The 25,215-nt window shown below is 39.5% G+C and overlaps 1 protein-coding gene across 2 annotated transcripts in view; it reads left to right on the forward strand.

The window, feature by feature from the left end:
* The window catches only part of LOC138757489 (paladin-like), a 61,115-nt gene extending 39,888 nt beyond the window's left edge, over positions 1 to 21,227 (forward strand). For both annotated transcript variants that reach the window (XM_069924916.1, XM_069924926.1), the window contains exon 9: positions 18,938 to 21,227. In XM_069924916.1, coding sequence (XP_069781017.1) covers positions 18,938 to 19,090 — 153 coding nt within the window. In that variant the 3' untranslated portion in view covers positions 19,091 to 21,227. The remainder of the gene's footprint in view (positions 1 to 18,937) is intronic.
* The last annotated feature ends 3,988 nt before the right edge of the window (positions 21,228 to 25,215 follow it).

The raw sequence follows: 25,215 nt of genomic DNA on the forward strand, positions 1-25,215 counted from the left end.
GCTCATGCGTACAAAGTTGTCAAGAGCAGTGGGAAACTAGAAGATTGGGAAAACTTTAAGAAGGAACAAAGAACCACAAAGTAAGCAATAAAAAGAGAGAAGATAGATGATGAGAAATGATTAGCACAAAATATAAAAATGGACAGTAAAAGTTTGTATAGTCATATAAATCACAAAAGGATGGCTAAAGTGAAGGTTGGTCCCTTGGAGGATGAGAAGGGGGAATTGATACTGGGTAATGAAGAAATAGCTGAAGCTTTGAAGGACTATTTAGTGTCAGCATTCAAGGTGGAGCACAAGTTGAACATACTAATGACTGATATTATGGATGTGATAGGAGGTGAGGATGTGGATGTAATAGATATCACCATATAGGTTGTACTCAAAATCTGAAGGTCTAAAGATAGTTAAATCCCCTGCTCACGATAGAAGGCATCCTGGGGTACTGAAAGAAGTGGCAGAAGTTATAGTCGAGGGGTTGATAATTTATCAAAATTCTCTGGACTCTGGTGGATTGGAAGGTAGTGAATGTCATGCCACTATTCAAAAATGGATGTAGGCAAAAGGCAGGGAACTGTAGGCCAGTTAGTTTAACATCTGTGTTGGGAAAATGCATGAAGCCATTAGTAAAGAAATAGTGAGGCTTCTGGAGAATAATAGATCCATTAGGTAAACACAGTATGGTTTCAGCAAAGACAGGACCTGTTTGACAAACTTACTGGAGTTCTTTGAGGATATAATGAACACTGTAGATAGAAGGGAGCAGGTGGACATTGTTTATATGGATTTCCAGAAGGCGGCGTTCAATAAGGTACTGCATAAAAGATTTATACAGAAGATAAGAATGCATGGAGTTGGGGGTGATGCATTAGCATAGATAGAGCATTGGTTAACCTATAGAAAGCAGAGAGTTGGGGTACAGAGGTGTTTTTCTGGTTGGCAAACGGTGCCGCAGGGGTCAGTGCTGGGCCTGCAACTGTTCATAATATGCAAAACCGATCTGGAAGAGGAGACGGAGTGTAACGTAGTTAAGTTTGCAGATGACACTGAATTGAATGGAAAAGCAAATTGTGCAAAGGATAGCGAGTTTTCAGAGAAATTTAGATAGGTTAAGTAAATGAGCCAAGGTTCTGGCAGATGGAGTAAAATGTTGGCAGATGTGAGGTCCTCCACTTTGGAGGAAAAATGGAATATCAGAATATTATTTAAATGGCAAGTGATTATAGCATGTTGCCGTGCGGAAGGATTTGGGAGTGCTTGTGCATGAATCACAAAAGGTTGGTTTGAAGGTGCAGCAGGCTTTCAAGAAGGAAAATGGAATGTTGGCCTTCATTGCTAAAGGGATTGAATTTAAGAGTAGAGAGGTTATGCTGCAACGGTACAAGGTACTGGTGAGACTGCATCTGGAGTATTGCATGCAGTTCTGGTCTCCTTGGGAGTGCAGAGGAGGTTCACCAGGTTGATTCCAGAGATGAAGTGGTTAGCCTATGAGGAGAGAGTGAATAATCTGGGACTGTATTCATTGGAATTTAGAAGAATGAGAGGGGATCTTATAGAAACATACAAAATTATAAAAGGCATAAAAATAGAGGTAGATAAGTTGTTTACATTGGTAGGGGAGTGCAGCACTAGGCGACATAGCCACAAAATTAATGGTAGTAGATTTGGGACAGAGATGAGAAGGAACAAAATTTTCCCAGAGGGTAGTGAATCTATGGTATTCACTGTCCATTGAAGCAGTGAAGGCGAACTCAGTAAATATATTTGATACAAAGATGGATAGATTTTTACATCGAAAGGCAATTAAGGGATATGGTGAAAAGGCAGGTAGGCGGAGATGAGACTATCATCAAATCTGCCATGATCTCATTGAATAGCAAAGCAGGCTTGAAGGCCCAGATGGCCTACACTTGCTCCTATTTCTTATGTACTTCTGCGATAAGTGGAGACAATATAGGTATGGGGTAGGATGGTTGGTATTATAGTGATTGACATCAGCTCATTGGGGAATGAAAATCTGACTAGTTTTTGTAATTTCTAAAATATATTACTTTTAACTGAAAGTAAATTTTCAGAGTCCAAGTACTACTTGATACTCAAACTCATCAAATATTTGATCTGTTTGAGTCAGTTTTACATCATGGAAACAGGTCCTTCAGTTCCTCCTGTCCATCCCAACCAACATGTTGACCCAAGCTAATCCCATTTGCCTGAATTCAACCCATATTTCTCTCAACCTTTCTTATTCATCTACCTGGCTATATATCGTTGAAATGTTTCCTTGTCCAATAACAGAACCAATGTATTCTATATGCTGCTGTCCATTATGTAGCTCTATATATCAATTTTTTTTTTGTTTGTTTTTTTTTACTCTCCACACCATTTATTAAAAGGACCAGTTCCATCAGTTAAGGCTAGAGTTACCAAAATTATGTGCATGACTCTCACCCCATCCATCAGAAAAAAAATCACATTTTTTATATTTATTTGATACCTGCCTTTCGGTGTTGATTCTGTTCAGACTAAAAATTTAACATAACCACCAAATATTCCATTCATTAGTTTTTCATTAAAAGAGTAAATTCTTGTTGCAAACTTTCATTACCCACATTGATACTTTTTTCAGCTTAGAATGAGAATGAAGATGGATCACCTAGGGTTTGACTGAACAAAATCTAGACATGTGGCATGAAAATTAATTTGCTTCATCTGGGTTATGTATATTTTCTGGTCATCATTGTTTTTAATGACTCCTGTTCACAGGAAATAAGTAATATATCAGGCAAGCAAGATATTTAAGACTATAAGGTCATCGAATTGTACAGCACAAAAATGCTCATGAAAATCTCTTTTTTACTCAACTACACTAATCCCATTTGCCTGTGTTCTTCAATGCTTTGCCTATTTTTTTTTTCACACTATCAACCATATTAACCAAAATACACACCAACATTTCCCTCTTTAATATACACAGTCATTTTCTCCCCTTTTCCCCACCTCCCTTTCCTCCCCCCTTCCCACCCCCCTCCCTACCCACTAAATGTTCAACATATACATTACAATAAACCCATTAAACAATGTAATCACACAATGAAAATAAATTAGAAAATTGTATCATCTACTTTTATACACTGGGTCAAGTCATTTCGTCGTCTTCTCATTCTGTCATTTTAGGGGGTGGAGGTCCACGGTAGGCCCTCTCTGGTGTGTTCCATGCATGGTTCCCAAATTTGTTCAAATAATGTGACTTTATTTTTTAAATTATATGTTATTTTTTTCCAGTGGAATACATTTATTCATTTCCATGTACCATTGCTGTAATAAATCTTTTTTGCGCTTCATCCAGTTTGAGGCCTAATTCTTTAGTTCTTATATTACTTAGAAGAAAGATCTCTGGATTTTTTGGTATGTTGCTTTTTGTGATTTTATTTAATACCTGATTTAGATCTTCCCAAAACTTTTTCACTTTTTCACATGCCCAAATTGCATGTACTGTTGTTTCCGTTTCCTTCTTACCGTGAAAACATCTATCTGATACTGTTGGGTCCCATTTATTTAACTTTTGGGGCGTGATATATAGCCTGTGTAATCAATTATATTGTATCATGCATAACCTCGTGTTTATTGTATTTCTCATAGTTCCAGAGCATAGCTTTTTCCATTTTTCATTTTTTTATCTTTGTTTAGATCTTGTTCCCACTTTTGTTTGGGTTTACAGCTTATTTCATCATTCTCTTTCTCTTGCAGTTTGATGTACATGTTTGTTATAAATCTTTTAATTATCATTGTGTCTGTAATCACATATTCAAAGCTGCTTCCTTCTGGTAATCTCAGTCTGCTTCCCAATTTGTCCTTTAAGTAGGTTTTCAGTTGGTGGTATGCAAACATTGTATCATGAGTTATACCATATTTGTACTTCATTTGTTCAAAAGATAATAAATTATTTCCCAAAAAACAATTTTCTATTCTTTTGATCCCTTTTCTCTCCCATTCTCTATTGTGAAAGGGATTAGTTGATTTTGCATCAATAGTAATTTTGGTAGTTGGTCATTTGTTTTTTTCCTTTCTACATGAATCTTCTTCCAAATGTTGAGCAGATGGCTATATATCAATGTTAAAGCTCATTTGAATAAGTCTCAGAAAATAAAGGAAGTAAACTTGCATCCAAGATCCCATGGAATTATTCAATTGATATATTTCAGAGGGCAACAAATCAAAACAGCACCCAGGAAATATTTAACCTTGAATGACAATAAAAAAAACTAACTGAAATCAAGACTCCCACCAACCTAGCTAAATGAGCAGTAAATCCTTAGGCCTTATCTCCATTCCTTAATGGTTCTCTATGGTTTAGAAGAGTGATAATTGATTTCATTGATGTTCAAAATTCTTGACCAAGTAGATGCAGGGGTAATGTTTACCTGGCAGGGATGTCTAGAACTAGGAGTAACAGTATAAATTAAGGGCTAATCATTCAGGAAGAGGAAAGTTTGGCCAGCACATGTAGTGGTTAGCACAACATTATTACAGTGCCAGTGACCCAGAGTCTAATCTGGCACTGTCTATATGGTGCTTGTGCATTCTTCATGTGTCTGTGTGGATTTCTTCTGGATGTTCTGGCCTCCTCCCACTGTTCAAAAATGTATGGGGATTGTAGTTAATTGGTATATTTAGGGACCATGGGGTCATGGGACAGAAGGCCTTTTAAACCCCACTGAACGTCTATATTTAAAACATGGAAAATTTAAATTGAAATCCTGGGCTTATGAGGTTAGTACAAAAAAAGTGCTGAAGTAAAAGATTGGCCATTATCTCATTGAATGATGGCACAAGAGGCTGAATCTCTTTCTCCTACTTCTAGTTCTTGTGTACTGTGGTTATAACTCCCAAATCCTAACCACTAACCTCTCTAATCACTTACCTTAAGTGAAAACTCCCACATTAACCACTAATACTAACCACTGTCTTTAGCCACTTACACCAAATTCATACACTAAACTGACATCCTAATCCTCCATTGAATCCTACTTAAATTTTTATCCCATATTATAAATAATGTGTTGAAATGTAAATTGCCTCTCTGATTAATACATGCAATAGACTGTACTGCCTGGATGCTTGAAGAGAGCAATTAATTGGGATCAGCACCGAAAACAGCTAAAACTGCATAATCATCCAAATGCTTCCCTTTATTGGATGAAGTCCCACAGTTCTGATATTTTTAGTATTCCAAAAATGGTTATTATCATACAGAGGCCTAACCAATTGAAGGAAGCATGCTTTTCAAATCACAGTTACAGAAGGTGTTCATATTAAATTAAAAGCTACTAGATTTGTGAATAATAGAAAATTTTGGAACATGCAGGTTGAGCGAAGATAGAAGAAGTTCATAAATTCAGCTGAAGACTATATTTTGCAAATGCATAAAATACAGTGCACAATCAAGTCTCTTATTGCTGACATGTTGAAGAAAGATGACAATTCCATTGTTTAGAAGATTAATTTGATTTCAAAATGTCCTTGGCTATGGGAGAGATGCTGGAGGATTGGAGAGTAGCTCATGTTGTCCTGCTGTTTAAGAAAGGCTCCAAAAATACACCAGATAACTATAGGCCAGTGAGTCTGACATCAGTAGTAGGTAAATTATTGGAACGAGTTCTGAGAGATAGGATATATCGGTATATGGCTGATTAAGGACAGTCAGATGACAATTCCATTGTTTAGAAGATTAATTTGATTTCAAAATGTCCTTGGCTATGGGAGAGATGCTGGAGGATTGGAGAGTAGCTCATGTTGTCCTGCTGTTTAAGAAAGGCTCCAAAAATACACCAGATAACTATAGGCCAGTGAGTCTGACATCAGTAGTAGGTAAATTATTGGAAGGAGTTCTGAGAGATAGGATATATCGGTATATGGCTGATTAAGGACAGTCAGATGACTTTGTGTGTGGTATGTAGTGTTTAACAAATCTTGCAGAGTTTTTCGAGGAAGTTACCAAGAAGGTAGGTGAAGGAAAGGCTATAGACAATAGACGATAGGAGCTGGAGTTGTCTATATGGACTTTAGTCAAGCCTTGAACAAGGTCCCACATGAGAGGTTAATTCAGAAGGTTAATTCACTAGGTATACATAGAGGGGTTGTAAAATGGATTCGAAATTGGCTGTGGGGGAGAAAACAGAGAGTGGTAGTGGAGGGTTGTGTCTCAGACTGGAGGCCTGTGATAAATGGTGTGCCTCAGGGATCTGTGTTGGGACCATTGTTGTTTGTTGTCTATATCAATAATCTGGATGATAATGTGGTAAATTGGATCAGCAGGTTGGCTGATGACACAAAGATAGGAGACTTAGTGTACAGTGAGGAAGATTTTTGAAGCTTGCAGAGAGATCTGGACCAAATGGGAGAATGGGCCAATAAAGTTTAATTCAGACAAGTATGAGGTGATGTATATGGAAGAGCAATTTAAAAAAGGACATACACTGTAAATGGTAGGGCACTGAAGAGTGCGGAGGAGCATAGATATCTGGAAATACAGATACATTGATCCCTGAAGGAAGTGTCATAAGTTGTCAAGATGTGAAAAAGCTTTTGGCATTTTGGCCTTTATAAATCAAAGTATTGAGTATAGGAGTTAGGATGCTATGTTGAATTTATATAAGACATTGGTGAGGATAAAAATTTGGAATATTGTGTGCAGTTCTGGTCACCTAGCTACAGGAAGGTTAACGATAAGATTGAAAGAGTGCAGAGAAGATTTACTAGGATGTTACCAGGTCTTCAGGAGTTGAGTTACAGGGAAAGATTAAACAGGTTAGGACTTTATTCCTTGGAATGAAGAAGTATAAGGGGAGATTTGATATTGGTTTATAAAATTATGAGGGGTATAGACAGAGTAAATGCAAGTAGGCTCTTTCACCTTAGATTAGGAGAGAGAAATGCAAGAGGACATGGCTTTAAGGTGAAAAGGGGAAAGTTTAGGGGGAACATTGGGGGAACTTCTTCACTCAGAGAGTGGTGGGAGTGTGGAAAGAGGTGCCATCTGATGTGCTGGATGCAGACGATCTTGAGTTTTAAGAATAAATTGTATAGACACATGGATAGGAGAGGTCTGGAGGATTATGGAATGGGTACAGGTTATTGGGACTTTCTGAACAATGATCAGCCAGACTAAAAGGGCCAAATGGCCTGATTTCTGTGCGGTAGTGTTCTATTGTTCTATTATTTCCTTCAGCCGATAAGGCTTGTGGATACTATAATTGTTAAAAAGATTTTTACAGCTTGATTCAGAGAAAGTTCTTCATGATTTGCTAGAATCCAGTGTGTTTGAAGAAAATCTTAAAATGGGAATTGTGTGTTCTGGCTGTAAATTAGTAAACATATTTACACTCAAAAATTCTAGAAATTAGGAGCCCTCTCTTCCTAAAAAAAAAACTGGGCCATTAATTTCTCAGGAATAAAGTGTAAAGTCTGGAAAATAGAGACATAGAGCACAAACAGCCTGGCCAATCAAGCTCATCCATCCTGCCTCAGATGGCATTCTGGACTAGTGCCGTTTGTCTGAATTTGGTCCATATCTTTCCAACCTCTATATCTGCCCAAATCTCTTTTGAATGTTGTGATTGTTGCTGCTTCTGTAGCTTCTGCAGGCAGTTCAATCCAGATATGAACTACTCATCAGGTTCCTCTTACATCTCATCCCTCTCACTTTAGTTCTAGATTTACCTACCCCAGGAAAAAGACTGAGAATTCACTTTATCCATGCCCCTCATGATTTTACAAACCTCTGTAAGGCCATCCCTCAGCTTCTACACTGGGGAATAAAAATCCAGCCACGAGCCCTCCAGTCTTGGCAACATCTTGTTGAATTGCCTCTGCTTCCTTCCAACGTATTGATATCTTTCCAATGTTGGGTGGCCAGAACTAGATCAAACTGTGGCCTCACCCACCCCTTGTACAGCTATATAATGAAGTCACAACCTTTGTACTCATTATCACACCCAATTAAGGCCAGTGTTCCAAATGCCTTCTTTATTTTCTGTCCAGCACTTTCATGGAATTATGTACCTTTACTCAAGATCTTTCTGTTCTGCACCACCGTTCAGGGCCCTATCAATTACTGTATAGTTTCTACCCTGGTTGGACTTACCAAAGTGCAATGTGTGTACTTCTGGTCAGTATGAACTAGTCGGGGTGAAGAGCCCAATCTATGCTTTCAGTAATATGAAATGAATTCTGTGACTTAATCTCACTGACTTCACCTCACTGTACAAAATTATAATTTCAAGTACATCTTCATGGACATTCATAAACAGTGCAATCTCCAAAATAATCCTGTTTGAGCCCAGACCAAGAATCTGCCACATGGGGTGGGGGTTGTAATTGTATAATGTTATTTAATATTAATACCACTACACACTAGTATTTTTTAATAGCGAAAGATTCCCTGTTTTCCTGGTAAGTCAAGATTATTGTCATCTGACTGCACAAATGCAACCTGTTGAAATAGTGTTCTCTGGTTTTCAGTACAAAACACATAGACATCGCACACATACTGACAAACACAACATATGCAGGACAAGTATTCATATATACAAATAAATAAAAAAAACATTCTTCCATGAATATAAGAGTCTCAGATGGTTAGTGTGAACATTTCTTTTGGTCATTCATCATTCTCACTGCCCTTGGGAAGAAGCTGTTCCTCTCCCTGGTGGAACAGGCTCTTATCTCTTATCTGTATCTTTTCCACGACAGGAGCAGCTGAAAGCAGCTGCAGTGTGCAGGGTGGAAGGGGTCCTCAACAGTTTTGCACTCCCTCTTCAGACAACAATCCTGGTAGATCATGTCGATGGGGCGGAGGGAGACTCTGCTATTCTTATAGCCTGTAGATTGACCTCCGATCTATTTCTCTGCAGCTGCTGTACCACACTGATTCAGTTGGCCAGAACACTCTCAATAGAGCTCCTATAGAGGGTTGACATAATAGTAGCCGGTAGCATTGAACACTTCCTGACAAGTGAGGAGATGTTTTGTGTCCATGATAGGTCACTAATTAAGTGAACTCCAAGACATTGTTTCTCTCCACTACAGATTTGTTGATGTGTAGTGGAGGATGATCGTTCCTGATTCTTCTGAGGTCCACAATCATCTCATTTGTCTTGTCCATGTTGAGACTCAGATTGTTACTCTTGCACCATTTCACAAGGTTTCCACTTCTCCGTAGGGCGACTCATTGTTGTTGCTGAAGAGGCCAACTACTGTTGTGTCATCCACAAACTTGATGACACTATTGGAGTTGGATCTAGCAATGCAGTCATAGGTCAGTAGCATGAACACCAACAGGCTGAACTCAGCACAACAGTGCTCAACATTCTGCTACTGACCCAAATAGAATCTAATTACAGAAAGGCATGTTTTAATTTTTTTTATTTTTCACACTGTGAACCATATCAATCGAAATACATACAAACATTTCCCTCTTAAATATACACAGTCATTTTCTCCCCCTTTTTCCCCTACCTTCCCTACCCCTACCTCTAAACCCATTAAACGTTCAACATATACAATACAATAAAATCATTAAACAATGTCATCACACAATGAAAATAAACAAGAAAATTGTGTCATCTACTTTTACTCACTGGATCAAGTCATTTTGTCTTATAATTTTATCATTTTGGGGGGTGGAGGTCCGAGGCAAGCTCTCTCTGTTGTGTTCAATGTACGGTTCCCAAATTTGTTCAAATAATGTGACTTTATTTTTTTAAATTATATGTTATTTTTTCCAATGGAATACATTTGTTCATTTCCATGTACCATTACTGTACTCTCAGGCTCTCTTCTGATTTCCAAGTTGACATTATACATTTTTTTGCTACAGCTAAGGCTATCATAATAAATCTTTTTTGTGCTTCATCCAAATCGAGGCCTAATTCTTTACTTCTATTACTTAGAAGAAAGATCTCTGGATTTTTTGGTATGTTGCTTTTTGTGATTTTATTTAATACCTGATTTAGATCTTCCCAAAACTTTTTCACTTTCTCACAGGCCCAAATTACATGTACTGTTTTTCCCGATTCCTTCTTACAGCGAAAACATCTATCTGATAATGTTGGATCCCATTTATTTAACTTTTGGGGTGTGATATATAACCTGTGCAACCAATTATACTGTATCATACGTAACCTTGTGTTTATTATATTCTTCATAGTTCCAGAGCATAACTTTTCCCATGTTTCATTTTTTATCTTTATGTTTAAATCTTTTTCCCACTTTTGTTTGGGTTTATAGCTTATTTCATCATTTTCTTTCTCTTACAGCTTGATGTACATGTTTGTTATAAATCTTTTTATTATCATTGTTCAATTATTACCAATTCCCTTAACAGAGAAATTCTTTAATTAACTAAAGAGAATAATAAGGAAATTTTTATGGAAAGGGGGGAAACTGAGGATAGCATTAGATAAATTAACAGAGAGGTACAACCAAGGTGTTTTGCAGTTACCAAACTTAAAAAAAATATTATAGAGCAGCACAATTAAGGTATTTATCAGATTTTTATCAGACAAGGGAAAAACCAGATTGGACTAAGATAGAGCTAGATAAAATAGGGGAGAAGGTACAGGAACATATACTTTATAAGTGGGATAAAAAGCTGGTGCAATATAAAAGCTCACCAGTACTGCATCATTTATTCAATATATGGAAGAAGATTCACTTAGAAAGGAAAAAAAACAAATTACCAACTACCAAAATTATTATTGACGCAAAATCAGCTAATCCCTTTTACAATAGATAACTTTTCCTTTAGAGAATGGGAGAGAAAAGGAATTGAAAGAATAGAAAATTGTTTTTTGGGAAATAATTTATTAACATTTGAACAAATGAAGTACAAATATGGAATAACTCATGGTACAATGTTTGCATACCATCAACTGAAAGCCTACTTAAAGGATAAATTGGGAAACAGACTGATATTATTAGAAAGAAGCAGCTTTGAATATGTGATTACAGAAAGGCATGTTGAGTCCCAGTGAGGACAGCTTCGCCACCAGCCACTGGGGGATGATCATATTAAAAGCCAAGCTGAAGTCAATGAACAGCAGCCTGGTGTATGATGCATTGTTTTCCAGGTGGGTCAGGACGGAGTGAAGCGACAAGGCCGTAATATTGCCTGTGGAAATATTTCTTCTACAGGCAAAGTGAAATGGGTCCAGTGTTTCTGGGAGATGTGCTTTGATGCGTTCCCTCAAAATATGCTCAAAGCATTTCCTAATGGCGGAGGTCAGCGACACAGGACAGTAGTCATTGAAGCCTGTTCCTTGGAGCAGCACGGGGACCAGGGAATCTTGAGTGAATCCAGATCTCAGGGAAACATGGGGACCATGGAATCTTGAGTGAATCAGTGTCTCAGGGTATTGTGGATACCAGGGATTTTAGGGTGAATCAGGGTCTCTGGGCAGCACAAGGAGCATTACTGTTCGAATGCTGAATGGTCAGAGTTTTACTGTACCAGCCCTTCAAAGATCTCAGAATGATTATGATATGGGTTGTTTCCTCTCTATACTGTGGCGGGTAAATACAAAGCCCGTTTCTAAAAGGAACAATCCATTTTCTCACCTTTGCTGAAGATAGAGACATACACCACGAGTAAATATTTGAGGGACTCAGAGGTTCAGGCAGCATCCATGGGGAGAAATGGCCACTCAAGGATTTGGGTCAGGACTCTCTCGACCTAAAATGTTGACTGACCATTTCTACCCATGCTGACATGTCTGTCCATGGTCACATGTACTGCCAAATTCAGACCTCTTGCAAATTGGAGGAATAATACCTTGCATTCTGTCGAGGCATCCTCCAACCAGATAGCATTTACATTGACTTCTCCGATTTCCATTAGTGCAACCCCCCCATCCCCCACCCCTTTTGTCTATACCTCTGTCTTCTTTCCTCCAGCTCTGCATTGACCCTCTGACCAATTCTCAGCTTTGTTTCTCCTTCCCTCCTTTCCATGTCCACCAATGACCTCTCCCCGGTCCTTCCCTGCCTTTATATTTAGTTGCCTGCCTGCTTTTTGCTCATAACTTGATGAAGAGCTCAGGCCTGACATTTTGGTTACTTATCTTTCTTTTTTCAATATTTTTATTAACATTGAAATTTCACATCCAAAAATACAGTACATATGTTAAATTCAAGAAGATACATTACACTAAAATCATAGGTACCCACATTTTAATCAAACAGATTATATTCTATTTATATTTTATTATTTTAAAAAAGCAAAATCTAAACCCACTACCAAGAAAGAAGCAGTTTGGCCATAAAAAGAAAATGAAGACAGAATTCTTATCAGGGCGATAAATTACCTCATTAGTCAACATTTCTGCCTTCATAACAAAGCAAAGATTATAAAAGTAATTTAAAAAGGGTCTCCACAATGTTTGAAAATTTCCTTGTCTTCTCTGGATGCTGCAGGACCTGCTGAGTATCTTCAGCACTTTTGTACATTACTGACAATCGCAGCATTTGCAGACTTTCTTGCATCAGTTATTGACTTTTAACTGCAGTGAGGTGCCCTGAGGTTATGAACGATGTTGCAAGCTTATAGTTTCTTTCATTGCTGTTTTGGGTCCTTGATGCATACATAATGCCACATTTCCCAACGAAACAGCGGTAAATACATTTCAATAGTACTTCAGATTTGCTGTCCGTGTCAGATGTGGAATGAATATATTGAATTTTCAATAGACTACACCCTGCTATTATCACATGCTATTTGATGTCTGACATATGAATTGTGATTGAATTTCTTAGTGTGACTTAGAGCCCCATTGTTGAGGGTTGATGTGTGGAGTTGATTACTGCTGAATTCTGTTAGTTTAAAAACTTTGAGTGTACTCAGTGCAGTCTCGTCAGGTTTTGAACCTTGGTGCTCTGAAACTAAAATGATTTGTACAGTTCATGCACAAGTTAACCTCAAAGATTCTTCAGTTGTCTTGAAATATTGTAAAGGTTATAACTATTAGAATCAGCCTATTTCCTGCATTCATAGTTATCCTGTGGTGTGAAATTGAGGCAGGAATGTAAAGCCATAATCTATGGAGGAGGGGCTTACTTTGAGGTGGATGTTTCAAGAAATTATTTTGGATGTGGATTTAGAGTACTTCTGGCTTTGATTTGTAATATAAACTTCCACGAGTAAGAAGAAATCCTATGTATAGATGGCTTTTAGATCATTATCCTGTTTATTTCATTTGAAGTGCAGTTTTTGTTGTCATTGGAAGATACCGTAGCAATTTACACACTGCAATGTTCTCACAAACATGAGAGGTAAATGAACAGAACCACTGTGTTAACAGTTTTTGTGGAGGGATAAATGTTATACAGGACTGAGAGAAAACTTCCCAGCTTCTATTGGAGACTTTGTCCACTTAATTGGGAAGAATGGGCCTTGTTAGTGCTTCATCCAAAAGAAATATCTTCAATCGTACAACATTCCCTCAGCGCTGCCCTGGTGCCAGCTGGATTGTGTGCTCACATCTCTGGCATTGGACTTGAACCCCTGACCCACCCCAAGATTTCTGAATCAAACATGCGAGCTCTTTAACCAAATTAAAGCTAAAATTAAGAAGCGGTGTTTAGACAAAATGAGAGATGTATACAAAATACCAAGAAGCCCTTAATATGTGAACTGAGCTCCTTGTGATTGATTCTTTGAATGATAATATTCTTGGTCATCATCATCAACGAATGTTCTGCATCTTTAAGAAACCAGGAATTTCTTGGCAGAAAATAAATCTGTTCAACACTGCTCGTTTATGATCAGGTCTGATTTCAGACAGTCTGCTTTCAGGAAAATTTACCCTGGCAACCAGTGAAAGAGAGGCTGGGTGGGTTTTCACAGCTAAAGTAAAGAAACATATTTTGCTGTCTAATTTTTTTCTGGGCTAAGACAACCATTTCAGTCGCAGTTTATTTGAACTGTATATCACTTTCATCCATGACAAAGTACACTTATATGCTGAGCAGCAGTTTTCACACTTACAGCAAATGCAAGGACTTAGTTCATACATTCAGGGCCTCTTGGTGTTAATATATTAGTCTCTCATTTTGCAACCTCTAAAGGCCAGCTAGAAACATCCTTATGGTTGAAAGTGTCCATGACCTGCTCACATAGAAGTGTGTTCATTTCTTGCTTTTAACATTGAATATTTTCCAAGATTTACAGTGGAGTAGATTGTGACCAAGAAAACTTGTCACATTTGGCACATATCGGAGCAGCCAGGTCCTATTTGTCTTGAGTCGTGGATGTTTGCAGATGAAAGCTCTCAAAATAACATCACATATTGAAATGTGTTATTTTCTAATGTTGAAAGGTGTTGTGCAAAATTAATTCTGTCTGGAAAAAGGTGCAGATTCTTTCTTGTTTATTTGGAATGTGCACTTCATCTGTGTGGCATGGGAATGTCTCATGTCAGTGTTCCAGATACAGGAAGCTCTTACTAAACTGATCTATGTGTGGTGAACTGCGGTACACTCATTTATCTGGCACTGCTCCACTCTGTGACTGTATCTGTGGCTCCTCCCTCTTGACCCTGTATAAAGGCTCCAACACCACAGCCCCAGAAAGCCTGGGTCACACCCGAGGATGACCTTCAAGTTTATTGTAAATAATAGCCCATTGTTCTGTAACTCCAGTCATTTGAGTTATTGATAGTGCATCAATTTTATTTACAATTTTTTTCCAACAATGGAACAACTTTTGAAGCCTGAGAAGCTGGAGATTGACTCATAATCGCCAGAAGCCTCAGACTGCTTTGATTCTGGCTACACTGCTTTGAGGTCTTTCTATAAAATTCCTTTGGAATCATGGCTATGGAGGCAAGCAAGCTACACCTACTGTTCTCCCGGGTGAGACATTGAGTGTTCCCGATGATCAGGGATGCCTCAATGTGCAGGGAGGCAATGGACATACTCAAGGACCAGTACAGGGAGAAAGTCAATGAAGTAAACGCCAGGCACGTGCTGGCCACCCACAGACAGTGACCAGGTGAATTGAGCGACAAGTTCCTCCGGGCCCTATAGGAACTTGCATGAGCATACAAACGTCAGAGGCTATTCGAGCAGAGTAAGTTGGACTTGAAAGGGGTGATTGGTCTCATAAAATCACTGGAGATTGCCCTCTGTGACATGAAAGCTTACTCGGTGAATGGTGTGGGGTCCTCGTGGAAGCTGCCATCTTGGGATGCAGGTTTACAGGCTAACAGTCCACTGTTGCTTCCGATGAGTGAGCCCATGACAGCCATGGTGATGCAGGAGCACCCAAAGTGCTATTTTGCTATTCATGTTTGGCAAACCAAAGCACCCCAGAAAACACTGTCCAGTGAAAGATGCTCGAAGTGCAAAAAGAAGGAACACTACACAAAAGTATGTTGATTACAGCCACCTCCAGTCTGAGCTGCTGTCTTCTTCCGGAGATGACCACACCGTGACATGGTGGCTGCCATCTTGAATGCCGTCAATGTCCACGGATAACCACGCTGCCTCATGGGCATCACTATTATGCTCCCAGACTATGAGTCAGCACAGGCTTAACCACAAACCCACACTGGCCTTCATGGTACTGGATCAAAGCAGCCCACATCAACTCTCCCAGTCTATGATGGACATCTCGATCAATGATCAGATGACAAGATGCCTTTTTGATAAGGGAGCATGGAGAGTTTTATCCACCTCAATACGGTGCAGTGTTACTCCCTAAAAGTGAGGCCAGTAAGCTATAAATTCACCTTTGCCTCAAAGTCCCACGCTGTCAAGATCCGCCGCTACGCCACTGTGACACTGACCGTGGGGGGCATGAATTACAAGGACATTAAACCCTTCATTATTGCCACAGCTCTGCGCGCCAGTGCTGCTGGGGTTGGACTTTCAGTGCCACCTCAAGAGTGTTATGATGCAATATGACGGTCTTCTAACCCCCAACCTCATGTTTGGCAACCCGCAGTTCATCAGCTGGCCCACCCTGCTTCCCCCCCCAACCCCACCGCCTCCTCTCTCCCTGCCAACCAAACCCCTCACCCCCAACTGTAAACCAGTCACTATAAAAAGCAGGTGCTACAGTGAAAGGGACAGGGCATTCATTAAAGCGGAAGTGAGGCGACTCTTGAATGAGGGGGACCATCGAGACCAGTACCAGCCTGTGGAGTGCTCAAGTAGTAGTGGTCGAGGGTGTGGGTAAACACAGAATGGTGCTTGATCAAAGCCAGGCTATTAATCACTATACACAGCTGGATGCGTATCCCCTCCCTCGCATTGTGGATGTGGTCAATCAAAGTGCCCAATGTTGCGTGTTCTCCATGACTGACCTGAAATTCCCATACCACCAGCTCCCCATCCGTCTGGAGGGCTGCCTCTACCAATTCCTCAGGGTAAGACCAAAATGATCTATGGACCACCTTCCCCTACCTGGATTATGTCATTATCTACAAGATCATGATGCCAACCTCCAGAAATTCCTCACAAATACCAAACACCTAAACCTAACCTACAACAGGGATAAATGTGTTTTCATGGTCCTTGGCTGTGTTGTGGGGAATGGAATAATTGGCCTCGACACTGACTGCCCCGTGCTGGAGCTCCTCCTCCCCCACAGCCTCAAGGCCCTCAAAAGGTGCCTGGAGTTCTTTTCCTACTATGCCCGGTGGGTCCATAATTGTGTGGCAAAGCCCACCCCCTTATCAAGTCCACAAACTTCCCCCTGACAAGAAAGGCCCGGGCAGCCTTCTGTCATCGCTAAAGACATCACTAAAGCCGTTGTTTCAGATGGAGAGTGATGCATTCGATTTTTGCCCTGGCCGTCACCCTGAATCAGGCAGGTCAGCCCGTGGCCACCTTCTTCTGTACCCTCCAAGGCCCTGAAATCCAACTCTCCTCCATCAAGAAGGAGGCTCATGTAATAGTTGTGGCAGTGAAGACATTACCTGGCCAGAAGACGATTTACCCTGTTCATGGAACAACGGGCTGTGGCATTCATGTTTATTAACAAACAGAGGGGTAAGATAGAGAATGATAAAATTTTGAGGTGGAGGATTGAATTCTCCACCAATATCTATAATATTCTGTATCAGCCAGGGAAGCTCAACAAGCCCCCAGGTGCCCTGTCCCGAGGGACATGTGTCAGTGCACAAATAGACTGGCTCAAAACCCTCCACAATGACCTCTGTCCTCCTGGTGTCACAAGATTTTTCCACTTATCAAATCTTGTCTTCTGCCATACTCCATCAGGGATGTCAGAGACGTGACTAGGGACTGACGGTCTGTGTGGAGTGCAAACTGCCCTTCTACCAACCAGATAGGGCACTCTTGGTTAAAGCTACATGGTCTTTCAAATGCCTGAGTATGGACTTCAAGGGCCCCCTTCCCTCCACTTACGGCTATGTGTATTTCCTCACGGTCATCGATGAGTATTCATGTTTCCCCTTTGCCTGTTCTGCTTGTGAGGGGCCACAAAACCAACCCACTGGTCGTAAGGGTCCAGCTCCTCTATGCAAACCTCCAATATGCTTACATGGCCTCTCTGGATGGGCATGAGGAAACGGGGGCACCTGAGGAGTATACCCACCAAATAGCTCCCCCCTTCCATGGATACATAATAGATATCATTGCATCCCAATCCCATCCCCACCCCAGTCAATCTGGTTGAGTCACCACGCCCCCAGCAGGTTGACACACTCACCAATGACCCCAGCTACAACACAGTAACTGGCTCTCCGCCAGTCACAACAGAAAACCAGGCTACCGGACAGCCTTAATCTGTAAGACTTTGTGCCCTATGTCACCCTGCTGGACAAAATAAAGGGTGAACGTGATGAACTGCAGTACGCTCGTTTATCTGGCTCCATCCCACTCTGTGACTGTACCCATAACTCCTCCCTCTAGACCCTGTATGGAGGTTCCAACACCATAATCCCTCCCCAGAAAGCCTGGGTAACAGCACGGATAACCTTGAAGTTTATAGTAAATTGAAGCCTATTGTTCAGCACATCACTATGTGTGTGATAATTTTTTTTAAAGAGCAGTTCTATGTGTGAAAACATTAATTGGATTATTATTCTAGGAAACCTAAAGGGAAGCTGGCACTGGTATCTGGGAAATGGTGATGACATCTTTAATGATTCTCCCAGGAAAGATAAAAAGTTTGCAATGGAATCTTTTTCTCTGTCTCTTTTCTTATTGAAACTATTCTTTGATGTTTGGGGGAGGTGGGATGGGTGATCTAGATGTCACTGACAAGACTATCATTTATTCCCTATCCCTAATTGCATATTGTACTGTTATAGTCCGTCTGGTGAAGGTGAAGATTCAATTGCCTGCTTTCAGTATGAATTGATGATACATTCCCACAGTGTGGAGAGGGAATTGATTGTTAACTCTAATAGAGCCATTAGGTTCTTCTGGGATTTAGACTCAGTAATAACAGCTTTTCAATGTATTTACAAGTCATGATGGTGTGAAATTCAGAGGGGAATTTGCTTGGGATGGTGTGTTCATGTGTGTTTGCTGCCCTTTCATAGTGGGAGCTTGTGGATTTTAGATTGACCTTGCTGAGTAGCTGCAGTGCATTTTGGAGATATTGCATGTTGAACTGACCATTGGTGGAGGGAATAAATGCATATGGTGGAGGGAATAAATGCATATGGTGAATGTTTTGCTTGTATCTTAGTTGAAGCCTTGATTAGGGTCCTTCTACTTTTTAGCAACCACAATGTCTGGTTGGAATTCTTCTCTCACACATACATGCTCTCTGTTGAGAGACCAGATAATTTTTTGACTTGGTAAACTCATACCCTAGAACTCAGGTGGCAGAATGATCAGCCAGAATTCCTCCAAATGGGAGGCAACTCCACTTCCTAACATTCTTTCCCTAATTTGTTGCTGGCAGGTGGCGGCTCCTGCAGGTGTTTTTGAAATCCTGGACAAATTGGGATTCTGGGAGTTTGAGGACCCGGAAACTACTCCGATGTGCAGGATGCGCAACCGGTGGCAGAAGCAGCAAGGATACGAGGTCCCTACCTTTGGTAACATGATTGGATAATTTGCAACAAAGGAAAGTAATATTACCCGTGAACTTGTTGTTCAATGTCAGAATATTTTTCAGCTACGTTCTAATGGATGTTAAATTGAGTTATGAGAGAGGAACTAATTACACTGGACAAAAAAGTTTTTCAAAAGGTTTGCTTCCTGAAAAAAAGGACAATTATGATAGACAACTTCAAGCTGATGACAAAGATAATTTCAGATTTGCTGTAGGAAGTTGGAGAAACATTAAATTAACTTTTATTGAATTTTGCATTAAGCGCATAATTGCTACAAATGTAACAGAATGTATGGCCACTTTTGTGACATTGACAAGTCATTTCTGCTGCAATTGAATCTTCGTGAGACAATAAATGCTATTGTTAAGTGTACTTACTATGCTATTGCTTGAAAAATGTGCATCAACATGCAGTCAATCTATATCATTGTATTGCAGAGCATCTGTATATGTAAGCTGTTTTTATAGCCTGTCTGCACTTATCCTGACTAAGCATGCCCAGGCCTAAGACAACATTTGCATAGCACCTACACTGAGTACATATCCAGGTATGCTTGGACTGACCAAAACAGCTTGTTCTGTGGGCAATATACTAGTAGAATTTTTAAAAAATGACAGGATATCACAAAAATAGGTTATATGTAAAAAAAATGATTGGAAAGACTTAAGGTGATTTTTTTTGTGATCAGCAGTCCAAAAGTACATCCAAAAGTGTTCAGGAAGCAAAATCATAATTGTCCAGAGTAATCTACTAAAACAATCTAGGTCCAACATTGTAGCATTAGAGTTTCCACTGCAACTCAAATCTAGATATATCCAAGTCATCTGAGTTATTATTTAACCTTCTGTCTAAATGAGCTCCAGCTCACAAAGCTGAGCATATCTGTCTCTTGAAGTGTTTTTTCCTTCAGTCGTTCTTGCCCAAGTAGGCATGTTCACATTGCAACCAAAGTTTGGTGTGTTAGGGAAAGCAAATTATTTTTTCTGGACCTATTATTTCTCACTCATTGCTTAAATATTTTTATCCTATCAATTGATTGTTAGAGAGACTGATCAATAGTTTCTATATTTTTGACTATATTTTTATGGCTTCATTATTGATCTATTTAAAATTACAATAGTATTATCAGATTACAGCCTCTTATGTTTTCAATTATCAGCTTGCAACCTCCATCTCTATCTCCAACCTCCCCTACTCCCTTCCACATGGTTTTATCTGGCATTTTTTTCCTCTTTCTCCTTGCACCTCTACCTTTCACCCACCAGCCACTGTCACCCAAATCCACCACTCCCTCACTTCTACCTGGCTCCATTTTCACATGGTTTCAGTTATTGCCTACCAGCCACTTCCTCACACACACCCACCATTCAACACAGTGGAAGCTGATTCAAGCCCATGAAACCCATACTGCTCAATTACATCCAACCCTGTACATTTTGGGAGGGTGGGAGAAAAATGGAGAACCCGGAAAACCCAAGTAGGTTATAGAAGAACCATCTGTCAAATTTGAACCCTGGTCGCTGGCACTGTAATTGCTTTAATAGCTATGTTAACCATGGCACAATGCTATTCTGGCCATCCCCTTCTATATTCCCAATCTGAAGCAGGGGTTCAACCCAAAATCTTCAATATCTATTTATACCCACAGATGTTGTCTGACTGAAAGCATTCCGGCAGTTCATAATTTTTGTTTTAGATTTCAGGATCTGTAACATGCTTGCTTGATGCTCATGATGGTGAAAGGAGATGAAGCTAACATCTTAAGGTTCCGAGATAGATTTGTTATTTCTTTGGCCTGATTATTTATTCTAATTATTCCTTTTTAAAAACTCTGTTATGGTCAAACGAGACTCGGAAAGATAAAACACTGGGTGCGTTTATTGGCCTTGGTTCCACAATGCAATGCTATTTTCTGATTGGGTGAGGATATATGAAGCTATGTATGTTTTTACCTTATCTTTTTGACTTATTTTCTTGCTTGTATCTATTGCCATATCCATATATTTCAGCTTATTGTCTGTTAACAATGTTCAATTGTGTTTTATATGCATAAAAATGTGAAATGACCGTGATATGACATGATATAAGAATGCTAAACTTCTGTGGAATTGTTTCATTATTTCAGCAAATAAATAAAAATAGGTAATAGCTCTGCAAATCAAGGGTTAGTTATTCTAGTGGAGCTTGTTTGTGCTATATTAAATGACAATAAAAAAAAGCACTTCTTATGGGTTCAAGTCAATCACAGAGGAACCAAAGATAGAGGGAATGAAGGGGGGGGGGAATGAAAAACAAAAATTTGCAGACCAGTTTGCTTAATATCCATTAAAAAAATGTTAAAAGCTTTCATTAAAGGTATTAGCACAGGGCACTGAAGAAATTTGAGGTGCTCAGGCAACATCAACATGGTTTTGTCGAAGATAAATTGTGGTTGGTCAACGTATTAAAGCTCTTTCAAGAGGTAACATACTGTAGATAATGTAAAACTGGTTGATGTTCTAAACTTAGATTTTCCAGAAGGCATCAAACAGTAAATGTGGAAAATTAAAGCACCTTGTTCTGGTAGTAACAGGAAGACTATCAGGGAACAGGCATAAATGGGTCATTTTTATGACAACATATGAACATATAGAGAGGGACCAGACCAGTGCTTGGAACTCAACGTCTTGTACTTTATATATTGACTCAGATGGAGGCACTAATGATACAGATGTTAAATGAGCTGATGATGAAATATATACATTGTATCGAGGATGTAAGAGGCTCAAATTGAAACTGGAATGTTAAGAGAGAAGGCAAAGACCTGATATGGAATGCAGTACAGCAGAATGTGAAATAGTCAATTTGGCAGAAAAGAGAGCATGTTATCTAAATGATGATAGATTGTACAGCTCTGAATTGCAGAAAAATCTAGTATGATTTGTGGAAGGCTAGAATGGAAGTCAGTGAGTTTGCTCACAGAAAGTTATCAATTGATGCAAAGGGAATTGAATGCAAAAGTAGGGAGGTAGTGTTTCAATTGTGTCTGGCAATGATGAGCGCTCATCTGGAGTATTACCTTCTGTGTTGGTCTTATTGCAGAAGAATATTATTATGTTGGCACTAATACAGATATTAGTTGTCTTATGAGGAAGGGTTTGTACCTGCTAACATTTAGAAGATAGTTAATTTTATCAAAACATGTAAATTATTGTGGGGTCTTGATAAGGCAGTTGTGGAGAAGATGTTTCATCTTGTGAGAGAATATAGGACCAGGGGGTAATTGTTTACACCTAAAGGGTCACTAATTCCAGATTAAGATGAGGTGTATTTTTTTTCTCTGAAATTTAAGCCTTTGAGAACTCTCAACTGCAAAAGATAAGCCTTTGAATACTTTTAGGGCCTTGGTAGATAGATTGCTAATAACTAAGAGGTAAAAGGTTATCACAAGCAGCTGTGAATGGAGCATTGAGGTTACTGAATGAACAGCTGTGATATTATTGAATAATGAAGCAGACTGAAGGTGCTGAAGGACCTATACATGCTCCTACAACTGCAAAGTCTGTACCTATGTTCCTGCTTGGATGAAGAGAAATTAAAACAGGAAGAAATTGGGGCAAGAGACAAAGATGGGAAGAATGGAAGAAAGAGAAAGTGGTGCAAGAGGGAGAAGGAAGATGCAAGACAAGTTGGTATCAAAAGATTTGTTCAAAAGAATCAAGGAAATTTGATGTGGGGGAGAAAACTATACTTCATTCCTAAATAATATTCATTCTTTCATAAATAATTTGTTCACTCAAACATGTTAGATATTTAACAATCAGTATATTCCACTTATGCATTTTTATCTTTTATAAACCATTATTTTTCCCATTTTGTAGGTCTGCTTTTGCTCTTTTTGGAGTGTAGTTAATTAACTTGCATGGAACACCAGATGGAGTGAGCTTGTTTTACAACAGTAATGCCACTGGGACTACTACACCCTTGGAACTTTTCTATGGATTATCCCAAGATAAGCCAGAAGTTGATTGGCTTGTAAATGCAGTAGAGTGCACGTGTCCAGATAGCCCTGTGGCAACCTCTGAAATAAGTGAGGTAGGTTAATAGTCATAGAGATATAAAGCATAGAAACAGGTCCTTTGATCCATCAAGTTCATGCTGATCATCAACCAGGCATTTATACTAACCCTACATTAACCCTGTATTCTATTCTTTCCACATTCTTATCTGCTCCCCCAGATCCTATCATTAGTGGAATTGTTAGTGTAGCAGTTAGTGTGACTCTATTAATGCACCAGCAACCCGGGTTAGAATCCAATGCTGTCTGTAAGGAGTTTGTATGTTCTCCCTGTGACCTGTGTGGGTTTTCCCTGGGTGCCCCAGTTTCTTCTCACCCTCCAGAATGTATGGGGTTTTAGGTTAATTGGATGTAATTGGGTGGCACTGGCTTCAATGGCCGGAATCGGCTTTTGTGTTGTAAATATTTTTTTTAAAATATTCCCTGCACGTCTTTGGAATTTTGGAGGAAATTGGAAGCTCTGGATGAAACTTGTGGGATTAAGGGGTGAATGTGGGAATGCCATACAAACGATACTGGAGTTTAGGGTTGAGCCATTGTGCACACTGGTCTGTGCCACTCTTCTGCCTCATGCAAATTGTTCAATTGAACTGAGATAAAGTTTCAAATGAAACCTGAATATATTTTCAAACATTGTTTAATGATTTCAATTAAATTTAATACTACATAGAGCTTTATAGTTTAAAAGGGAACTGGGGGGTGGGGGGGGGGCGCTCTGTATCTCTCCTCGGGTCCACATGAGTGGCAGTGCAGTATTACAGCAGCTTCAGCCACGCCACAAATATTTTGCATCACTGTGCCCTTATCAGTATGAAATTCCAGGTGCCATTGCTTTGTACTACTTTCCAGAGCATGCAATAGTTTAAGATAATCCTCCTTGTTGTTTAAGATAATCCTCCTTGTTGTTTACAGCACCTCAAATTTTCATGTCATCTGCAAACGTACTAATTATACTGTCAAAAATCAGTAATGTATCATAAATGTCAAGAATTACATCACTGATCTTTGAGGTACACCACTCATCACAGTACTTCCAATCAGAAAAAAATATACCCTCCACCCTCTATTTCCTACCACCAAACTAATTTTGCCAATTTGCCTTGGATTACATGGAATCTAACTTTTTGGGTCAGCCTACCATGTGGGAACTTGCAAATGTCCATGTAAACAACATCTACTGCACCACACTCATTCCTGGAATGGGTTGCCAGAAGTAGTATGGAAGCAGATACAACAATATTATTTAGGAGGCTTCTGGATAAATACGTGAATATGAAGGGGATGGAGGGATATCTACCAGGAGCAAGCAACAGAGTTTTACTTGTTGGGTACAGACATGTAGGGTGAAGCACCTGTTCCTGTGCTGTACTGATCTACAATTCCCTTCAAAAAGTAGCAAATACACTTTTTTTGTTCATTTGCCCCTGTGCTTCACAATTTTAAATTTGCAATTAAACAATTCAGATGTAATTAAAGTGCACATTCCAGATTTTATTAAAGTTGATTTATATATATCTTTTGGTTTGACCATGTAGAAATTGCGACACTTTTTATACATAGTTTCCCCATCCAGGGCACCAAAATGGAACTAAATAACCATAGAACTTTACAGCTCAGAAACAGGCCACTTTAGCCCTTCTAGTCTGTGCTCAACCATTTTTCTGCCTAATCCCACTGACCTGCATCCAGCCCATAGCTCTCCATACTTCTCTCATCCATGTATTGTATTCACCACTTCAGCTTGCAGCCTGTTCCAGACTCCCTGCACTCTCTGTGTGAAGAGGTTCCCCCTAGTGTTTCCTCTAAATGTTTCCCATTTCACCCCTAACCCATGACCTCTGGTTTGTATCTCACCAACCCTCAGTGGAAAAAGCCTACCTATATTTACTCTGACTATCCTCCTCTCATAATTTTAAATACCTCTATCAAATCTCCCCTCATTCTTCTACACTCCAGGGAATAAAGTCCTAACTTCTTTAACCTTTCCCTGTAACTCAGTTCCTGAAGTCTTGGCAACATCTAAGTAAATCTGCTCTACGCTCTTTCTATCTTATTGATATCCTTTCT

This window comes from Narcine bancroftii, chromosome 1 (assembly GCF_036971445.1).
Source record: "Narcine bancroftii isolate sNarBan1 chromosome 1, sNarBan1.hap1, whole genome shotgun sequence".
Lineage (NCBI taxonomy): Eukaryota > Metazoa > Chordata > Chondrichthyes > Torpediniformes > Narcinidae > Narcine > Narcine bancroftii.